At 46.6% G+C, this 15717-nt stretch overlaps 1 protein-coding gene across 2 annotated transcripts; it reads right to left on the bottom strand.

Annotated features, from left to right (window-relative positions):
* Positions 1-3211: 3211 nt before the first annotated feature.
* Positions 3212-15455, bottom strand: ROGDI (rogdi atypical leucine zipper). 2 transcript variants are annotated; one of them, XR_006171542.1, is made up of 12 exons: positions 15392-15455; positions 14327-14398; positions 13250-13332; positions 12027-12081; positions 11282-11362; positions 8954-9049; positions 6652-6750; positions 6048-6161; positions 5253-5302; positions 4613-4739; positions 3951-4069; positions 3212-3410 (listed from the first exon to the last, which is right to left on the bottom strand). XR_006171542.1 is itself a non-coding variant. In XM_042835367.1 (11 exons), exons 1-11 carry the CDS (start codon positions 15431-15433, stop codon positions 4028-4030), a joined length of 861 nt encoding a protein of 286 aa, XP_042691301.1. In that variant the 5' UTR covers positions 15434-15455; the 3' UTR covers positions 3212-4027. The 2 variants fall into 2 exon arrangements, 1 of the variants encoding a protein (XP_042691301.1); XM_042835367.1 differs by having other exon boundaries at positions 3212-4069.
* Positions 15456-15717: the final 262 nt, after the last annotated feature.

Genomic DNA, 15717 nt, shown 5'->3' with positions numbered 1-15717 from the left:
GTGCTGGCTCACATTCAGCTGACTGTCCCTCAGCACACCAAGGTCCCTTTCCATCAGGCAGCTTTCCAGCCACTCCTCCCCAAGCCTGTAGGGTTGCCTGGGGTTGTTGTGACCAAAGCTCTCAAGCCCTTCCATGCTAGACTTGCATCACCTTACTGCTGCACTTCTGGGGTGAATGTGGAACCTCCTGCATCCAGGAGACAGGCTACAGGCAGAAAAGAAAAGGTTTGTTCTTCATGCTAAAGATTAGCGCTGCTTTCCATTTGAAAAGCATCATGCCCTTAACTAAGCACCCTGCAGTCCCTGGTGGATTGGTATAGAAAAACACCTTTACTTTTTGGTGATATTCTGTATACCTGTAAAGTGTGATCCCAAGATGGGCAGTGACCCTTTCTGCCAGTGCACATGCAGGATAAGAAAGGTCCACTTTTGAACTGAGAACAGAAGACGTTTTAAAATGCAGCCAAGGATGTTCTTGTGTATGGGAGCGGTGGCACAGGGCTTTCTAATGGGAAACCAGGGATGTTAGGCAGCATTCTGAGCAGCTCACAGCAATGCCTGAGCAGGCAGGCATCAGATACTTTCACGAGTTTCATGAACAGCTCCAGAAAACCATGATTGCACCTGGTCAGCCTTGACCAGGCTCTGCTCAGAGCTGAGATGGTGCTGAGGGCACCAAGGGAGCCTGCTTGTTGTGTGTCACCACTCAGTAGGCAAGACAGAAATAGCTGCTTAGACTGAGACAGACGTCAAATAAACTTTCTTAATTACTCATAGTCTGCGTTTCTGCTCTACCATCAGCCTGCTGCAGTGCTGTTGTTACAAGCTGCACTGCAAGCAGTCAGGATCTTTTCAGGATTGCCCGGCGAAAGGACAAGGGGCAATGGGCATGAAGTGGAACACAGAAGTTGCGTACGAAAATGAGGAAGAACTTATTTACTTTGAGGGTGACAGAGCTGTGGAACAGACTGCCCAGAGAGGTTGTGGTCTCCTCTGCAGATATTCAAAACCCACCTGGATTCTTTCCTGTGCAGCCCACTCTAGGGAACCTGCTTTGGCAGGATGGGGGTGGACTAGATAGATGATCTTCAGAGGTCTCTTCCAACCTCTACAGTTCTGTGATGCTGTGAATTTTTCAATTTAGTTTAGGCAACTCTAGCTCCTTCTCCAATAGCACTTAGAGCTTCAACAGCCAAGGCCCAAGGATCAGTGTCTTCTGTAGCTTCAGCATCAGCAGCATCCAGGCAACAACTCAGCTGCTAGACCCCCTCAAAAGCAAGCAGCCACAGAATATAAGCAGCATGCTTCTATCTCCATCAGAAAAAAATGTAGATTAACTACATATCCCCTGGCAAAATGGAAAAAAAAAGGTGCCATCACGAAAGGTTTTGCTCATGATAGCCACAGCTTCTCAAAAGGAAGCTAAAAAAAAAAAACAACCAGAAGGCCACAGAAACTTTTCACAGGAGAGGGCTGACAGTCTGGTTACTTCATCCTGCCTAAGCTGCACAGCAACACTCACGACGTGTGTACCATTCAGAAGCTGCCAGTACTGTGGCATACACCTTGTGCGGACAAGAACTTGCTAGAACTGTGGCCCAGCCTACATTTGCACTTGCAAAGAGAGGGGTGGGCTGCTGTTAGCTGTGCCATACCAACCTCACTGAGCTGCAGAACCTTTCTAACTTTTTCCTCTGCCCTCAGAGGGCTATAGAGTGGAAAAGGAATAAGCTGTAAAGATCGTAATTGGTAGATCCTTGTTCTATCTTTCAAACCATGGGACATAAGCCCAGGGTATTGCGCCTGTTGAATTCCACTTACCTTGCTCCTATCTTGCTCTTCTGGATCATTAAACAAGGCAGTGTCCTCTGTATAGGAGCCACCCTGCTGCCTAGCAGCTCTCACAGCACAGTCACTGCATCAGAGCTGGAAGGACGACAGCTATTGACTCTGCACACTCCTGCCCTTCAGAACAGGAGACTGTTTTCACTGGCAGGAAACAAACACAGATCGAGTGTTGTATCCCTGACAGCAGGAAGCACCGTTGGAGAGGATGTAGCAACACTGACAGCACTGCACACAGTAGAGTGAAATAAAAGAGAATCCTCCATCCACACACACAGAGGTTTAAAGAGAAGTTCAAACAGCTCCAGAGAGATTAACTATAGAAATACTCTAATTTGAGAAGCTGTTAGTGGTGAGCACACACGTATAGCCACTCTCTAAGCAGAAAATAGTCCAGAACAGAGCCAAGGACTGGTAAATGCATACCCAGGGTCATGACCACAGCTAGTTACATTACTAGCTCCAGTCAATTACCCTTGTATTTGCGATTGAATTAGCTCACCCGGGCCTCTCTACTTGCCACCTTTCACTACTGACACATACATTAATCAGTCACAGCCTGATATTCATGTATAGGAAGTGCTAATGCCTGCAACCTGCAATATTAACATGTTAGGCAAAGCACAGCCCTGGTGCCAAGTCCTCAGACAAGGGGCACAAACTCACTCCAGGATCCCAGGGGTCTCATTATGGAACAGAAAGGGAGCTTACAGACAAAAGGGAGAGAACACATACGCCCAGAGCAGAGATCCAAAGAGAAGAAAAAAAGATCAAAGTGACTTATCTCTAGTCTCCATTCTCGGAGTTGCTCATAAACCATCTGAGCAACTGACTCTAAGTGGCTTTGCTTGAGCAGGAGAGTTGGACCAGATCGCCTACATTCCCTTTCAACCTTAGCCATTCTGTGATCTCTCCTTTTAGAGCAGAGAGCTCGATACCACTTGGAAAGGAACAAAATCCTGCATCCTGTCAAGACAGCCTTCAATGGCCCTGATGTACCAGCACATCTAGGCTCCTGGGTAAGGTCCTCCAGTGATGAAACCCATCAGAAACACAGGCTGGACAGGGTGAGTAGCTGCCAAGCAGGAGATAGGCAATGCTTCTCCAACACAGCCAGTCAGCTCCAAGAGCCAACTCAATCCAGCCACAGTACATACAGCCACTTCAAAACATGACTATCAAGGGAAGTTTGGAGAAGGGCTTTAAATAACACCCAGGTCAGATGGCACTGGCTAAGAACTATAGGCTCTTAGGCTCCATTCTCCAGGCAGTAATACAGCCTGCACAACTAAAGCACTCACTTGAAAAAGAGCACAGAACCTTCGGCAATCTTTATTCGCAGCAAAGACAACCCACAGGAGCATGGTATGTCTGAGGATCTTTATTTCACAGTTACCAATGGTTAGAAGGCTGAGTTACATAATGTAGCAATCATAAATAGGCAGCAAATCATAGTAACAACGTGGTACTCACTTTGAGTTTAATGACAGGATGTGAGACTGCACAGCTGTGTTCAAGGTACCAAGGCAGCTCCAAAAGCTGGCAATGAAAATGAGATACCACACCTGGAAAAAAACCAAGTGGCTGGACTGGGGTTTAGGAAAAATAAATAATACAGATGATCACATTGATGCCAAGGAAAAAAAGCTCAAACAGTAGCAAGTAAGAATATCTTCAAAGGGGAATCAGTAACACGGGTATGGCCAGAACAGATTGGAGAGAAAAGCTGAACTAGTCATAACTGCAGCTGGACCAACATGCCATGCACTTTTTGTGGTGTGTTAGATGAGTCTAATTTCACCCCTTCCCAACCAGCTCACAGTCCAGCAGTTAGTGATAGCACTGTGTGCAAATACTGTTACTGAACGTGGTTGATCCACAGCTCCCCATCCCTTGTAAGGGACTGATGTTTATCAGAGGTTGGCAAAGCATAAACCACACAATGAAGACAGGTGGAAGCTCCCACCAACCACACAGTATTGCTTGGTGCTCTGCTCATGCATTATTCCCAGACAAGGCTACCAGACATGTGTCTCCAGGTCCATTGACCCTACCCTGAAGAGGACCATGAGGTAAGTGAATCACAGCACTCCTCACAGGCTGACCTGGACTCAACTGGCACACAGAAAACAAACAGGGAGACACTGGAAGTGTTTTAAGGGTTCGGAAGGTCCACAGGGAATTAATATGGCTTGTAGTTCCAGTAACTGGAGAAAACTGAAATCTGGAAAGCAAGAGAGAAAGCAGTTAAGCTCCTGGAATCTCTCAACCTTAGAAGAATGACCTTACGATAAGTGTGAAATGATTGAGTTTTACAGTATTATCTAGCACTGTGCTGCAGAAAGACAGATTTGCTGCTGTTGTCACTGAAGAGGCTTAGAGCACACTGTTACTTGCCAAGGTAGCAGCCAGGTCAGCTGCAGAGCTGAAAGTGAACTTTGTTTTACTGGAAACCAGCTTGCTGGATAGGTCTCCACATCTCCTCCCCAGGACACTGGCATTTCTTAACATCCACCTCACGACTAGCACAAAAACTTTGACCTGTTCCTTTCCATCTAGCTCAGCAAACATCTGCCACGCTACATTCACCCCAGATGGCTGTCTGCTCGCCAGCGACAGCCAGCTCCTAGGCTCCAGAGCGCTGACTCACTGCTTGTTTTCAGTCTGTGTACCAGCTGTACAAAATATCTCGTCAGATTTTTAGGATATCTGAGGTTCCCTCGAAATTCAGAGTTACAAAACAAAGCTCCTTCTCTAAGGCCATTACCTTGTCCTTCAGTTGCTGGCAAAGCTGCAGTGAAACTGTGAAGAAGACAAGGGCATCATTTAACCATGGGACAACGGACTCCATTTTATGGACATGGCTGACTTCATACCGCTGGTTGCCGAACTCACTGGATAGGGTAAAAGAAGAGCACAGCTTCACACACAGCAGCACAGAACACAAAACTGTCCTCCATTCTCACAGAAGGAGTCAGAATGACCTCTTCATTTAAAACAGCACCTGGCAAAGTTACAGAACACAAACTCTCAGTCTACCTCCAGCAGGACTCAGAATTTAGCACAATTCAATAGGGTTCAGGTAGAAACATTATCACTTTCCAGAGAGGGGCACTGCAGGAAATGCAGGAGGCCATACCAACAGTCTGATGTTCTGGTGGCTAATGACTCCAATCTCTTGCCAAACTCGTGACATTCTGTGGGTGAGCTGAATCCCAAAAAGCCTTTCTCACAGTCATTAAAGAAACACTATCGCAGGCAGCTGTGCAATTACAGGTACAGCCACAGCAAATTGCTCAGTTTAGTTTTTCCATTTAAACAATCCGATGAGAGCATCTGATCCATTTGGACCTTACCCTCTGCATCCTCCTATCACTGTTACACAGCCTTGTAGCAACTGTACTTACAACATGGCTCCAGGGTTGTGCAGGATGGATCCTCCAGCAGGCTTGAAGTTCTAAGAGAAGGCAAAGGCAATTAGGATTTTGAGGCAGTAAAATACTTTGAAGACCTATAAGATGTGCAAATCAGTAGCTTGACAAAAAAAAACACCTGCTGTATACATCTGAATACTTTGTTCATATTGAATCCATGCCATTTGATCCCATTTTGCTCCTTCAGAAAAACATTCTACACAGTGGCTGAGTCCAATTTAGCTCCAGATTATACAATCATAGAATAAGTTCCCACTGAACAGAATATCTAGTAGAAGAGCAGAAAACCGATTTTAGGAAAAATATCCTTACAGAGGGACTATATTTCATTAACTGTAAGAGTTTAATTCTGTTTTTATGGGACATCAAGCTGACCCAAGTGTACTATGTAAAGCAGAAAAGTAACCAACAAAACCCCATTCAGAAAACCTAATTTGTGACTTCAGTATAAAATGTAACACAAAGCTATGCCCTTCTAGAACTATGTAAAAATTATCCAACTATATTGCAAGATAAAACACTGGCAAAAATAATTACGACTTTCTCCAGAGCACTGTTATTTTCCTCTTGGCTAAAGAGCCATGCCATGAGCTAGGTTTAGAGCCAGTGTTTTGGCTGTAGTAGACCTACATACAGACACAATACCAGTCACCACGATTTATACATTATCTTATGCTTGTAACACTGCACTCTGTAACAGTGTGATCTCCTCACAGTAGGAGGGAAGGAGAGGTAAATAAACAAGGCTCAAGAAATGGCAGACATCACCTTGGTCGTGCTGGGCTGTAGCACGTGGAGTTGGTAGACAGTCAGGCACAGCTTATTCAGGTTTATATAGAAATTCACAAGGATGTCTGGAGGAAGAGCAGGGCTGAACATTTTCTAGTGAGAAAATAAGTTGTTTTTTTTTAATCAGTGAACAGTCCATTATTTCTAATGCTACAAAATCACTACCTTTTCTAAGCTGTACAACAAGCAGCCCATAGTGTGGGATGTGACAAAAGAAACAGACTGAGCAGCATGCATGTAATGGCTGCTCCTCCTGCTGCAGTTGATCAGATGGTGTGGGCACGAGTGCTGATGCCAAAAGCGGATGGAATAGTATTCATAAGAAGAAATCATCCCTGGACAACCTTCCTGGACAGGGAACACAACTTCTCCCTGACAACCAGAGTCCTCACACCCCAAGGGATACAGAACAGAGAAGAATTAAGAGCTCAGGGTTTGCACTTACTTTCTCTCTCCCCCTTTCTCTCCCTTCCCAGGAGAGGCTTCAGAAATCCATTCCCACCAAAATGCAGAACAATATCCTGACCAATGCACACTACCAAAGTATTTAGACTACCGAAGATTTAGACTACCACATACTTACTGTGAGACCACTGGAGGCAATTTCTGGTAGAGTCAGAGTGGCTGGAGTGGTGAGTCGATTCCGTGCTCTTGAGAGCTGTAACATCACAGCATCCATAAGCTGGAAAATGACAGTACAGTGCTGAGTGGAAAGCCAGGAACAGCTCTTGAGAACGTGCTGCAAAAGGCTGTAGGATTCTGCCAGTGTTACAACCACCCTCTTCCACTCAGAATTCAGGGACTTGGGAAGATGTGGCTCCCACAAGGACTAGCAGACAAAGGAACGTGACTGGATACAGGCTGCTGGAAAAGGAGATGTTGTGGTCTCTTATAAACTCATGGCAACAGGATGACAATTCCCATTTCCTCACAAATATCAATCAATCAGCAACAAATACGAGGTTTTGGCAATGGTTGAAATTGTAAAGCAAGACTCATACAGTGATACAGCACCATGCTTAAAGATGCATAAGTGCTGGGAGGAGATCAGGAAAGGCAAGGCACAGCTGGAGGAGAATTTGGCTAGAGTTGTGAAAACTAACAGGTATACAAGAACAACAAAGAAAGAAAACTTGTTCTACCCCTCCTTGTCTTGACAGAGGTGACACAAGACCAAGTGCAAAGTCCTGAACCCAGGTCAGAGCAATCCCAAACAGGAATGCAGACTAGGCAAGGAGTGCATTGAGAGCAACCCTGTGGAGAAGGGCCTGGCGTTGTTGGTAGACAAAAAAATGGAACTTGAGCTGGTGCTCTGGGGCACCCAAAGAAGAATATGGATCTGGTCCATAGGAGGAAGCTCAGAGGGCTGGAGCACCTCTCCAATGAAGGCAGGCTGAGAGAGTTGAGGCTGTTCAGCCTAAAGAACGCTCCAGGGAGCCCATATAGCAGCTTCCCTGTGCCTAAAGGAGGCCTAGAAGAAAGCTGGAGAGGAACTCTTTATCAAGGAGTGCAGCAATAGCACAAAGGGTAATGGCTTTAAACTAACGGCGGGTAGATCTAGGTTAGATATCCAGGATAAATTCAATGCTATGAAAGTGGCAAGGCACCAGAAGAGGCTGCCAGAGTAGCTGTGCGTACCCCATCCTTGGAGGTGCTATGAGAAATAAGTGTTTAATGACAAAGACTGAAGAGATAACTATTCATTACAAGAACAAGTAGGGAAGATGAGATCAATTACTGATGTCACAGAAGCATCCACAGTTCATCATAAACTCTTCCGAAGAGCAGGTATTCAAGAAAAACAGCAACCCATGTTCCAGTTTCCCTACTGGCCACTTCATGAGTACAAGAAATACTGAATGTCTCCTGACCCATTCATAACCCTATAAGAGCTACAGCAGTATAGAACCAGCTCATTGTGGGTCCAATTCTGCACACCACACCACAGTTCAAAGGCTCTGTTCAGGCAGACTTCCTTTTTCAGGGAAGTGGGAAGCAACATTTGTCTGTTGCAAAGTTACAACTGCTAAAATGAAGGTATTTAAAATCTTGACTAATTTCTCCCCACTCCTTCCACTCAAAATTAAAAAGGATATTGAGAATAAAACTGTATCTTCCCTATCAGTAGCCCTTGTGCATACATATGGCAACTAAAGAAATTCAGCTGAAATGTTTGATACTGTTCTGAGTTCTACTGAGTGAAGCCCAACCTCTGGTCCAGAGAGCATGTCCAGGCTGGGCTGTATCCCACACAGCAGCTGGTCTGTATCAAACAGGTATCGCTAGCAGCAACTGGAGAAGCCATTTTCAAACCATCTGTAAATCCTGTTACCTTTTATTTGCTACAACTGCATTGTTTCTTCTCCTCTCCTCAAGAGCACTGACCTACAGGGAAGAGCATGATTGATCTACTTCTTTAGAGGATAACACAGCCCTGAAACATTATCCAAAGATGCCATGGAGTCTCCTTCTCTGGAGATATTCTAATATTCAGAACCCACCTGGACACTTTCCTGTGCAACCTGCTGTAGAGAACATGTTTTAGATGGGGGTTGGGAGATCTCCAGAAGTCCCATCCAAGAACTGTGATTCTGTGATAATTACATCACCCAAGAGAGGCTCTCTCACAACACCACTGCTGTGCAACAGGCACTGACTGCTCAGATCAGCATTCAGTGTGACTTATAACCTCGTTACTGATGCTAGACTGGTAATAGATTCATATCAAATGAGGTCACACAGACACTCCTTGACACTTCCAGTATGAAGAGACAAGACAGTAATGTGCAATAAGATTCCCCCCCTCCCACCCAAAAAAACAAACAGAGGAAAGAAACATGAGAAACATGCATACTCCAACTCAGCTGGAGTGCTTTTCTCCTCACCTTGAGAACCTCTGAGCCTGTCTTGAAGTGGTAGTTTACATCTCTGTTCATAAGCAGGTAAATTGCTTGGTTAACATGGTTTCTAGCATCCTGGATCTGCAAGGGTACAAATGTAGCAGCATTAAAGAAGCACTCTCTGTAATATACAAAAGAAAACACATTTCCCCATCTCGTTGGGAGTCATCTAAGAAAACGGTGACTTCTTACATGTTAAGGCCATTTTCCTGTTACTACCAGATACTTGCCAACACAAATCTGCCATTGCTGTCCAGATACATTACTATATTGTTCACTGGACATATTAAACAGTGTAATAGCTACACCATGAACTCTCAGTAAAAATACTGCTGCTGTCCCAAAGGAAGAGTGACATCAGACACTCTGATCACAACCATTCAAGCACGAATTCTCACTGCTGACAGCATATGGTAGTTCAGTCTACCATCACGAATAATGATTTCTTCCTTAGAGCTAAAACAAATGACAAATGCCCTGTAGTCACTGGGGGCTGAAGGTTATTTTCAGCCTCAAGAAATGCCATTGTGCTGCTTGTGTGGAACTTAACCAAACACAGGAGACAGCTAGCCCAAATTTCTCTCATGTAAGGCTGCTTGCAGCTGGGAGACAACTATCAGAGCAAGCTCAGTAGGTGTACCCCAGTGTTTTCATGGGTGCAAAGACAAACCAGAGGAGGAGGAATACAGTTCCGGGAAAAAGTGATTTGTATTTAGTTCCAGAGAGCACAAAAGAACTGAGGGGTAACTCAGAAGGAACAATAAATGAAATGAAAGCAGACAAGTCCGCATGAAAATGTGGCTGCTGGGAGATAGATGAAATAAGTTTGGGATATTTGTTGCTTGATACATCTGTGCTACTCCTCAGTACCACCAGTTGCAAGCTCAAATTTGTAGAGGCCTCCCTGGTGTAGATCCAGGCACTGGTTCCTCCTTATCCTGGGCTCAGGGATCAGAGTCTTGCTCTTAAGTAGCACAAAGCATTGGAGGTTACAGAAAGGTAATATTATAAAATCCACTGACAGTTTGTACAGAGATTCTGTAGGCATTTGAACTACGACATCTCTAAAACGCCACCACTTCCAGCCTTTGCATCTCCCAAGTGCTTCTGTGCAAACAACACAGCTCCTGGCAGCACCAACAAACTCAGCAATACCAATAATGCCATCACAGGGACTTGCTTTATTTCTATTTCCCCTTGATTTTGCTCTCATTTCTAGTCAAATTCTGTGCATTTGCTTGTGTTCCTCAAAACCAGACCTAAGCTGCTATTTCTTACCCATGGCTTTACCCCATTTTGCACAGAAAAACAAGACTCCAACTGGCACCACATGCTAAGGGAAATACAACACTTCAAGATCCTCAATTTTAGCCCAGTCAGGACAAAGATCTCCACATAATTACAGTAAATGCTTCTACACTGAAGCATTCCACATCCACATTTCACATCTTAACAACAGTTCAGCATAATTTTTCCAAGTGAATAAAGCTGTCAGCTGGCAGAAGCCCCTCTCAAAGACAGCCACAGAACAGGACAGACTGCGGAGTGTTAGCACCAAAGCTTCGTGTAAAGCACAAACAGTTTATCTACAATCCTGACTGGTTGAAACACAAAGCAAAGCACGGCTCAATTCAGCATCAACAACTCAAGCACACAATTTTCTACATTTTTATAAAGATTTCACTCTGTTGCCCAGTCATTGCAAACTGCACTCCAGGAGCAAATACACCAACAACGTAGAAACATCCAAGCCATGGCACAGGAAGGTACACAGCATACACCCTTCTTCAACCTTCAGCTATGACAAGTAACTGTGGGAAACCACACTTTCAAGACCAGGCTCTAGATGAGGTTCTGAAATCAAGTATCTCTCAGTAAAATGGGGTAAGAGATTCAGTACTGAAATCCTTAACTGAGGGAACTCAGCTATGCTACAAGGGCACAGTGCAGCGACAGCTGTTCTTAGCATTAAAAAATGCTTCTGTAAGACACTGAAAGCAAGTGACTGAACCAGCTCAAAACCTTTGAAGCTGCTCTCTGTCCTGCTTGCCTGGCCTTTAGATCCAGTTACATGCTGCACATACACTCTAAACACTCCTTTTAAAGGATTATGAGCTCTGTATAAACAGCCTTCAGATTGGTGGTGTTTCAGGAACAAGCAGAATTCACTTCTTGCTTTCCTAGCACCATAATTCAATTTAAACGTACGTTTCCTCCCTTAGCTTTTACCACAACTTAGGATGGAATAGTCCTTACTGAAAGAAATGAGGCAGCAGATGCTGCAGAGGGGTAAACTTACAAAGTGAATAGTACCTGCTGCAGTTTCCACTGCTTGTCTTCCCGGAATGCAAAATGCAGGAGCTGATTACTTCTGGGCATTTTCAAATTAAGGTCCTTGAAGAAAAAAGCCAACATATCAGAGCAAGCAATCCCCACACGCAGAACATAGAGGGTGCCAATCCATTCTGCCTCTCACACCATCTTGGCAAGCTGCTAAAAGCCATTCCACCATGGTCAGAACATCAGTCCTTTTCCAAGAAGGTGTTAAAACCACAGATAAGCTGAAGGGAATTTAGCATATCAAGAACCAGGCAGGAAGCACCATCTCATCTCCAAAGTCTTTTCTCAAGAGAGCTTCAAATTACAACAATGCAAGTAGTAAAGGCAGAGAATCCCCATAAAAGCTGACTGCACCATAGGAATTTTAGTACCATCTGGTATGACTACCAACATAACCTCCATCAATTATGCTTCTTTCTTGCAGCCAAAGAGGTAAAACTTTTGCAAAAAGTCCAAGTCTAAGGGTCTATATGGTCTAAACTACAACCAAAGATATTTCTTATCCACTGCCAGTTCAAATGGCATCAAGAGTGCAGTGGTATGCCATGGAGGGGGAGCACTCAAAATGCTGGATCTTGAAAAATTTCAACAGTCCTTGAAACATTAAGGATTTAAGGCCTATTAAGGAAGACAAGAAATACTTATTGATCACTTTCAAAGCATAGCAACAAAGACCTCTCCCACATCTTTTTATGGTACAAAGTACGGATATACTCACAGCTTGACACAAGGCATCTCCTTGCAGTGTCAACACACCTTTTACCTGGTCCATGCTGAAATGAAAAGAATGAGAAGAAAATCTGGGTAACGCAGGTCATAGGAGACAACAGACACCCACACACACTGCCAGCAAGCACTGTTCCTCCCCAGGCCATGCAGCCAGCCACGCTCCCCTCCCTCTGGGTGTCAGGTGGACTCTACAAACACATCCAAATCCCTAGTTCTTGGTGTTCTGCCATACACTGTGCACCACCACACCCTGTCTGCCCTACCTACCATCACGTTCTGTTCCAAACAGGGTTTATTTCATGTGTCACCTATCAACACTTTGGCTGCTGTTACAAACAAAAAAAGCATACCCCGTGCCCGTTCAAAGGTCCTGCAAGATGGCTCACACCCCCAGCAAACAGTGGGGGAGGGCTGAGGTGCCTGGGCTGTAAAACTCACTTTCTCCATACCTTACATAGTAAGGTGCTTCAGATTTGCACTTTCTAAGATCCACCTTGGGAAAACGAGGAATAAAAGCTAGGCTCATTTTAATGCTGTAAGATTTGAAGACTGTGATTTTCAAAAACAAGACAGGAATGCTGCACCATTCTTCGGTGCTCGCCATGCTGACTCTAAGCAGCAAGGCACTCTGCTATGCCCATGGCTTGTAACCCTGTCAAGGCACAGACATTCAGACAGAGGACTATGCTGTAGATCAAAAAATGGACAGCTATTTCAGAGCTACACTCCTGAAGGACCACATACAAAGCTCTGTTTGTTCTGTGTCAAGGAGATTTAGCATTGTTATCTTAGGGAGATTACAACAATGCTTAAGATTTATCCAAGGTCAGTCAGAGCAGGTCTTGTAGGTTAAGCTCACAGATCCCAGAATCAAATGTCCCTTGGCAAGAACTGCTGACAGCAGTGCACAGATGCAGTACACCAGCACGTGGTCAGGGATCAATGACTGTATTACAGAGACAGTAAGAAGCTGCAAAAGTCCAGTCAGAACAGCCCCTGAAACATGAATACAGACAAACTGCTGAAGTAACCTGCCGTAAGAATTTGTTTTTCCATAAGGCAAAATCCGATATGGAATGAGGCCCCTTTACTTCAGCAGTGCCACGGGAACCGTTCCCAAAGACATCTGGGAGGCAGCATTCCTTCACCACCAAAGCACAGAAAATGGCCCCACAAGGGGGGAATCACGACCCCAGCAGCAACACCACTTACCCTGCCACACTTAGCACGAAGCTCTCCTGCTTGGCTGCTCCTTCCGAGCCCCCCGCTGGCAGGGCGAACCTGTGGGAGGCCTCCTGCCCCAGAGAGAGAGCAGTGAGTGCTGGAGCCCCCAGGCCTGGCACGCCTCAGCCTGGGCACAGGGAGAAGCAGAACAATGCCAACAAGAGGCCTGGAGCCGTGCAGTCACTTCTGTGAGCCTCCAGCACCCTGCCCAGCGATCACAAGAGAACAGAGACATCCCCTGACTCTTGTATGGGCACCAGCATGCCACGGCTCACCCCAGAGTCACAACAGAGCAGAGCTGTCCACTGTCAGAGAGCCACTTCATGCAGCTTCACAGTCATGCCTGCAGGGCTCTCCCACAGCACCCCCAAGGATCAGCCCTTCTGACTGGTTATACTGGCCACTGACTGTCCTGCAGCCATACCTCATCTTTAAAACTAAGACATTCTTCAAAAGCAGTACAATATATACAGAAACTGGAGGTCATCTTCACCCCTATTGGGCCATATGCCACGTCAAAGCTACAATCCTTCCTCCTTGGGCATCTTCCTCCAATCATCCCCTATATTTGTCCCTGCTCTTGCACCACCCACTACCCCCACCTGAGCAGGTGATGCAGAGAAGTGGTATGTTGGGGGAAAAGTGGGCTCAAATGGGATGGGGGGGGGAGGGCCTGTGTGCAAGTTACTGCATGAGCAGAAGCTTGCTAGCTGAAGGTTAGCATACTGCTTCCTGCCCTCACATGGCAGATTTATTGGAAGATTCAGATTCTCTGTTCTGGAAACATTCATGCCCCAAAAATAGCCTGGGACACACGCCTGGCTGCTTCCACACGTCCTTCCAGAGCATGAAGCATAGAGGATGCTCCATGTCAAGAATGGATCATCCTCAGAGAGCACAGCTTCACTGCAAGTGTTCAAAACCAGACAGCTGGCAAACCCTTGGGACAGCACAATAAACAGCTGATGGCTCTTTCTGTACACTCCCTACTGAGACTTCTTCTCACCGCAAACAGCAAACAGGCAAATTCTCAGCACAGAGGTGCATGAAACACATTGCCCTTACCTTCAAAATATCCTGCAGCTGTTTCAGAACAGCATGGACCTCTTCCTGTAACAGCCATTTAAATTCTTCTTCCTACATTGCGGAAAGACAGCAGCAGAAGCATTAGAACTATTTGCCAAACACTAGAAATAAATGTAACTGACATAAGAAAATGATTTAAGCTGTAAATAGAATGCAGTGTGTGTTATCTTTGCATCATGTTATTAGGAGAAGAAAGATCATTTTTCTGCTGGATGTGTTCAGAGGCCTTGTGGCCTTGTTCTCTGCTCCATCCCAGACAAGTCAATTCTCCACATTCCCGCCCTGACTTAAATAAAACAGAATTTGCACAAATCACTGCACCAATAATCACACCACTAAGAATCACAGAATCAAGGTCAGAAAAGACCTCCAAGCTCATCCCGTCCCACCATCCTCCAACACTGCACACCGTGTCAGTCACTGCCACATCCCCAGTTCTTCAACACCTCCATGCACGGTGACTGCAGTGACCCCCAGCTCCCCGTGCAGCCCATCGCAGTGCCTCAGCACCCCTTCTGAGAAGCTTTGCCTGTTCTCCAACCTGAACTCCCTCAGGTGCAACCCGTGGCTGCTCCCTCTCATCCTACGGCCATTACACGATACTGGCAGGCTGAGAGATTTGGGGCCGTCCAGCCTGGAGAACGCTCCATGGAGCTTTCCTGTGCCTAAAGGAGGCCTAAAAGAAAGCTGAGAGAGACTCTTTATCAAGGAGTGCAGCGATAACACAGGGGCACAACGGACTCAGGACTCCGTGCCGTCGGAGCGGGCACCTCCGCCTCTGCAGCGACCTCTGTCCTCGGGGTCCTCGAGGGCAGGGACCCCCAGCAGCCACCCCGGCAGCTCGGACACGCGCACGGCAGCGGCTCTCACGCGGGATTGTACCGCGCCCGCCCAGGGGCAGCTCGGCCCCGTTAAAGCGCTTCGAAGGGGGCGCCGCCGGGGCAGGACGGGAAGGGACGAAGCCCCGCGGCTTTACCCGCGGTGCCGCCCCGCCGCCGGTGCATTCGGTCATCACGGCGGCTCCGAGCCCCCGCCCGCACTCACCAGCACCACTCGCTCCGCCGAGCTCACCATGGCCGCCGCCATCCTAGCACCAGCCCCGCCCCAGTCTCCCCCATTGGCTGTCTACCCCGCCTCCAGCCCTGCCCACGCCACGCTCTATTGGCTGTCGATCAGCGTCCACCTCCGCCCCACACCCCCTATTGGCTATCGCCCCGCAAGGAACACCGCTTCCTCCCTCCCCTATTGGCTGCCATCACGCGCCCAGCTCCTTTCCTCCCTTATTGGACTGAGGCGCGGCGGTGACGCGGGAAGAAGGGCGGGGCGGGGCCATGGCGCCCGCAGGGCTGTGCTGTCCTGCAGCCGCCTCA

The sequence above is a fragment of the Centrocercus urophasianus genome, unplaced genomic scaffold, assembly GCF_019232065.1.
Source record: "Centrocercus urophasianus isolate 14NV4802_14NV808 unplaced genomic scaffold, USGS_Curo_1.0 seq_51, whole genome shotgun sequence".
NCBI classification, from domain to species: domain Eukaryota; kingdom Metazoa; phylum Chordata; class Aves; order Galliformes; family Phasianidae; genus Centrocercus; species Centrocercus urophasianus.
Note: the sequence above shows the minus strand (reverse complement) of the source record. Positions and strands in the feature narration are given on the sequence as shown.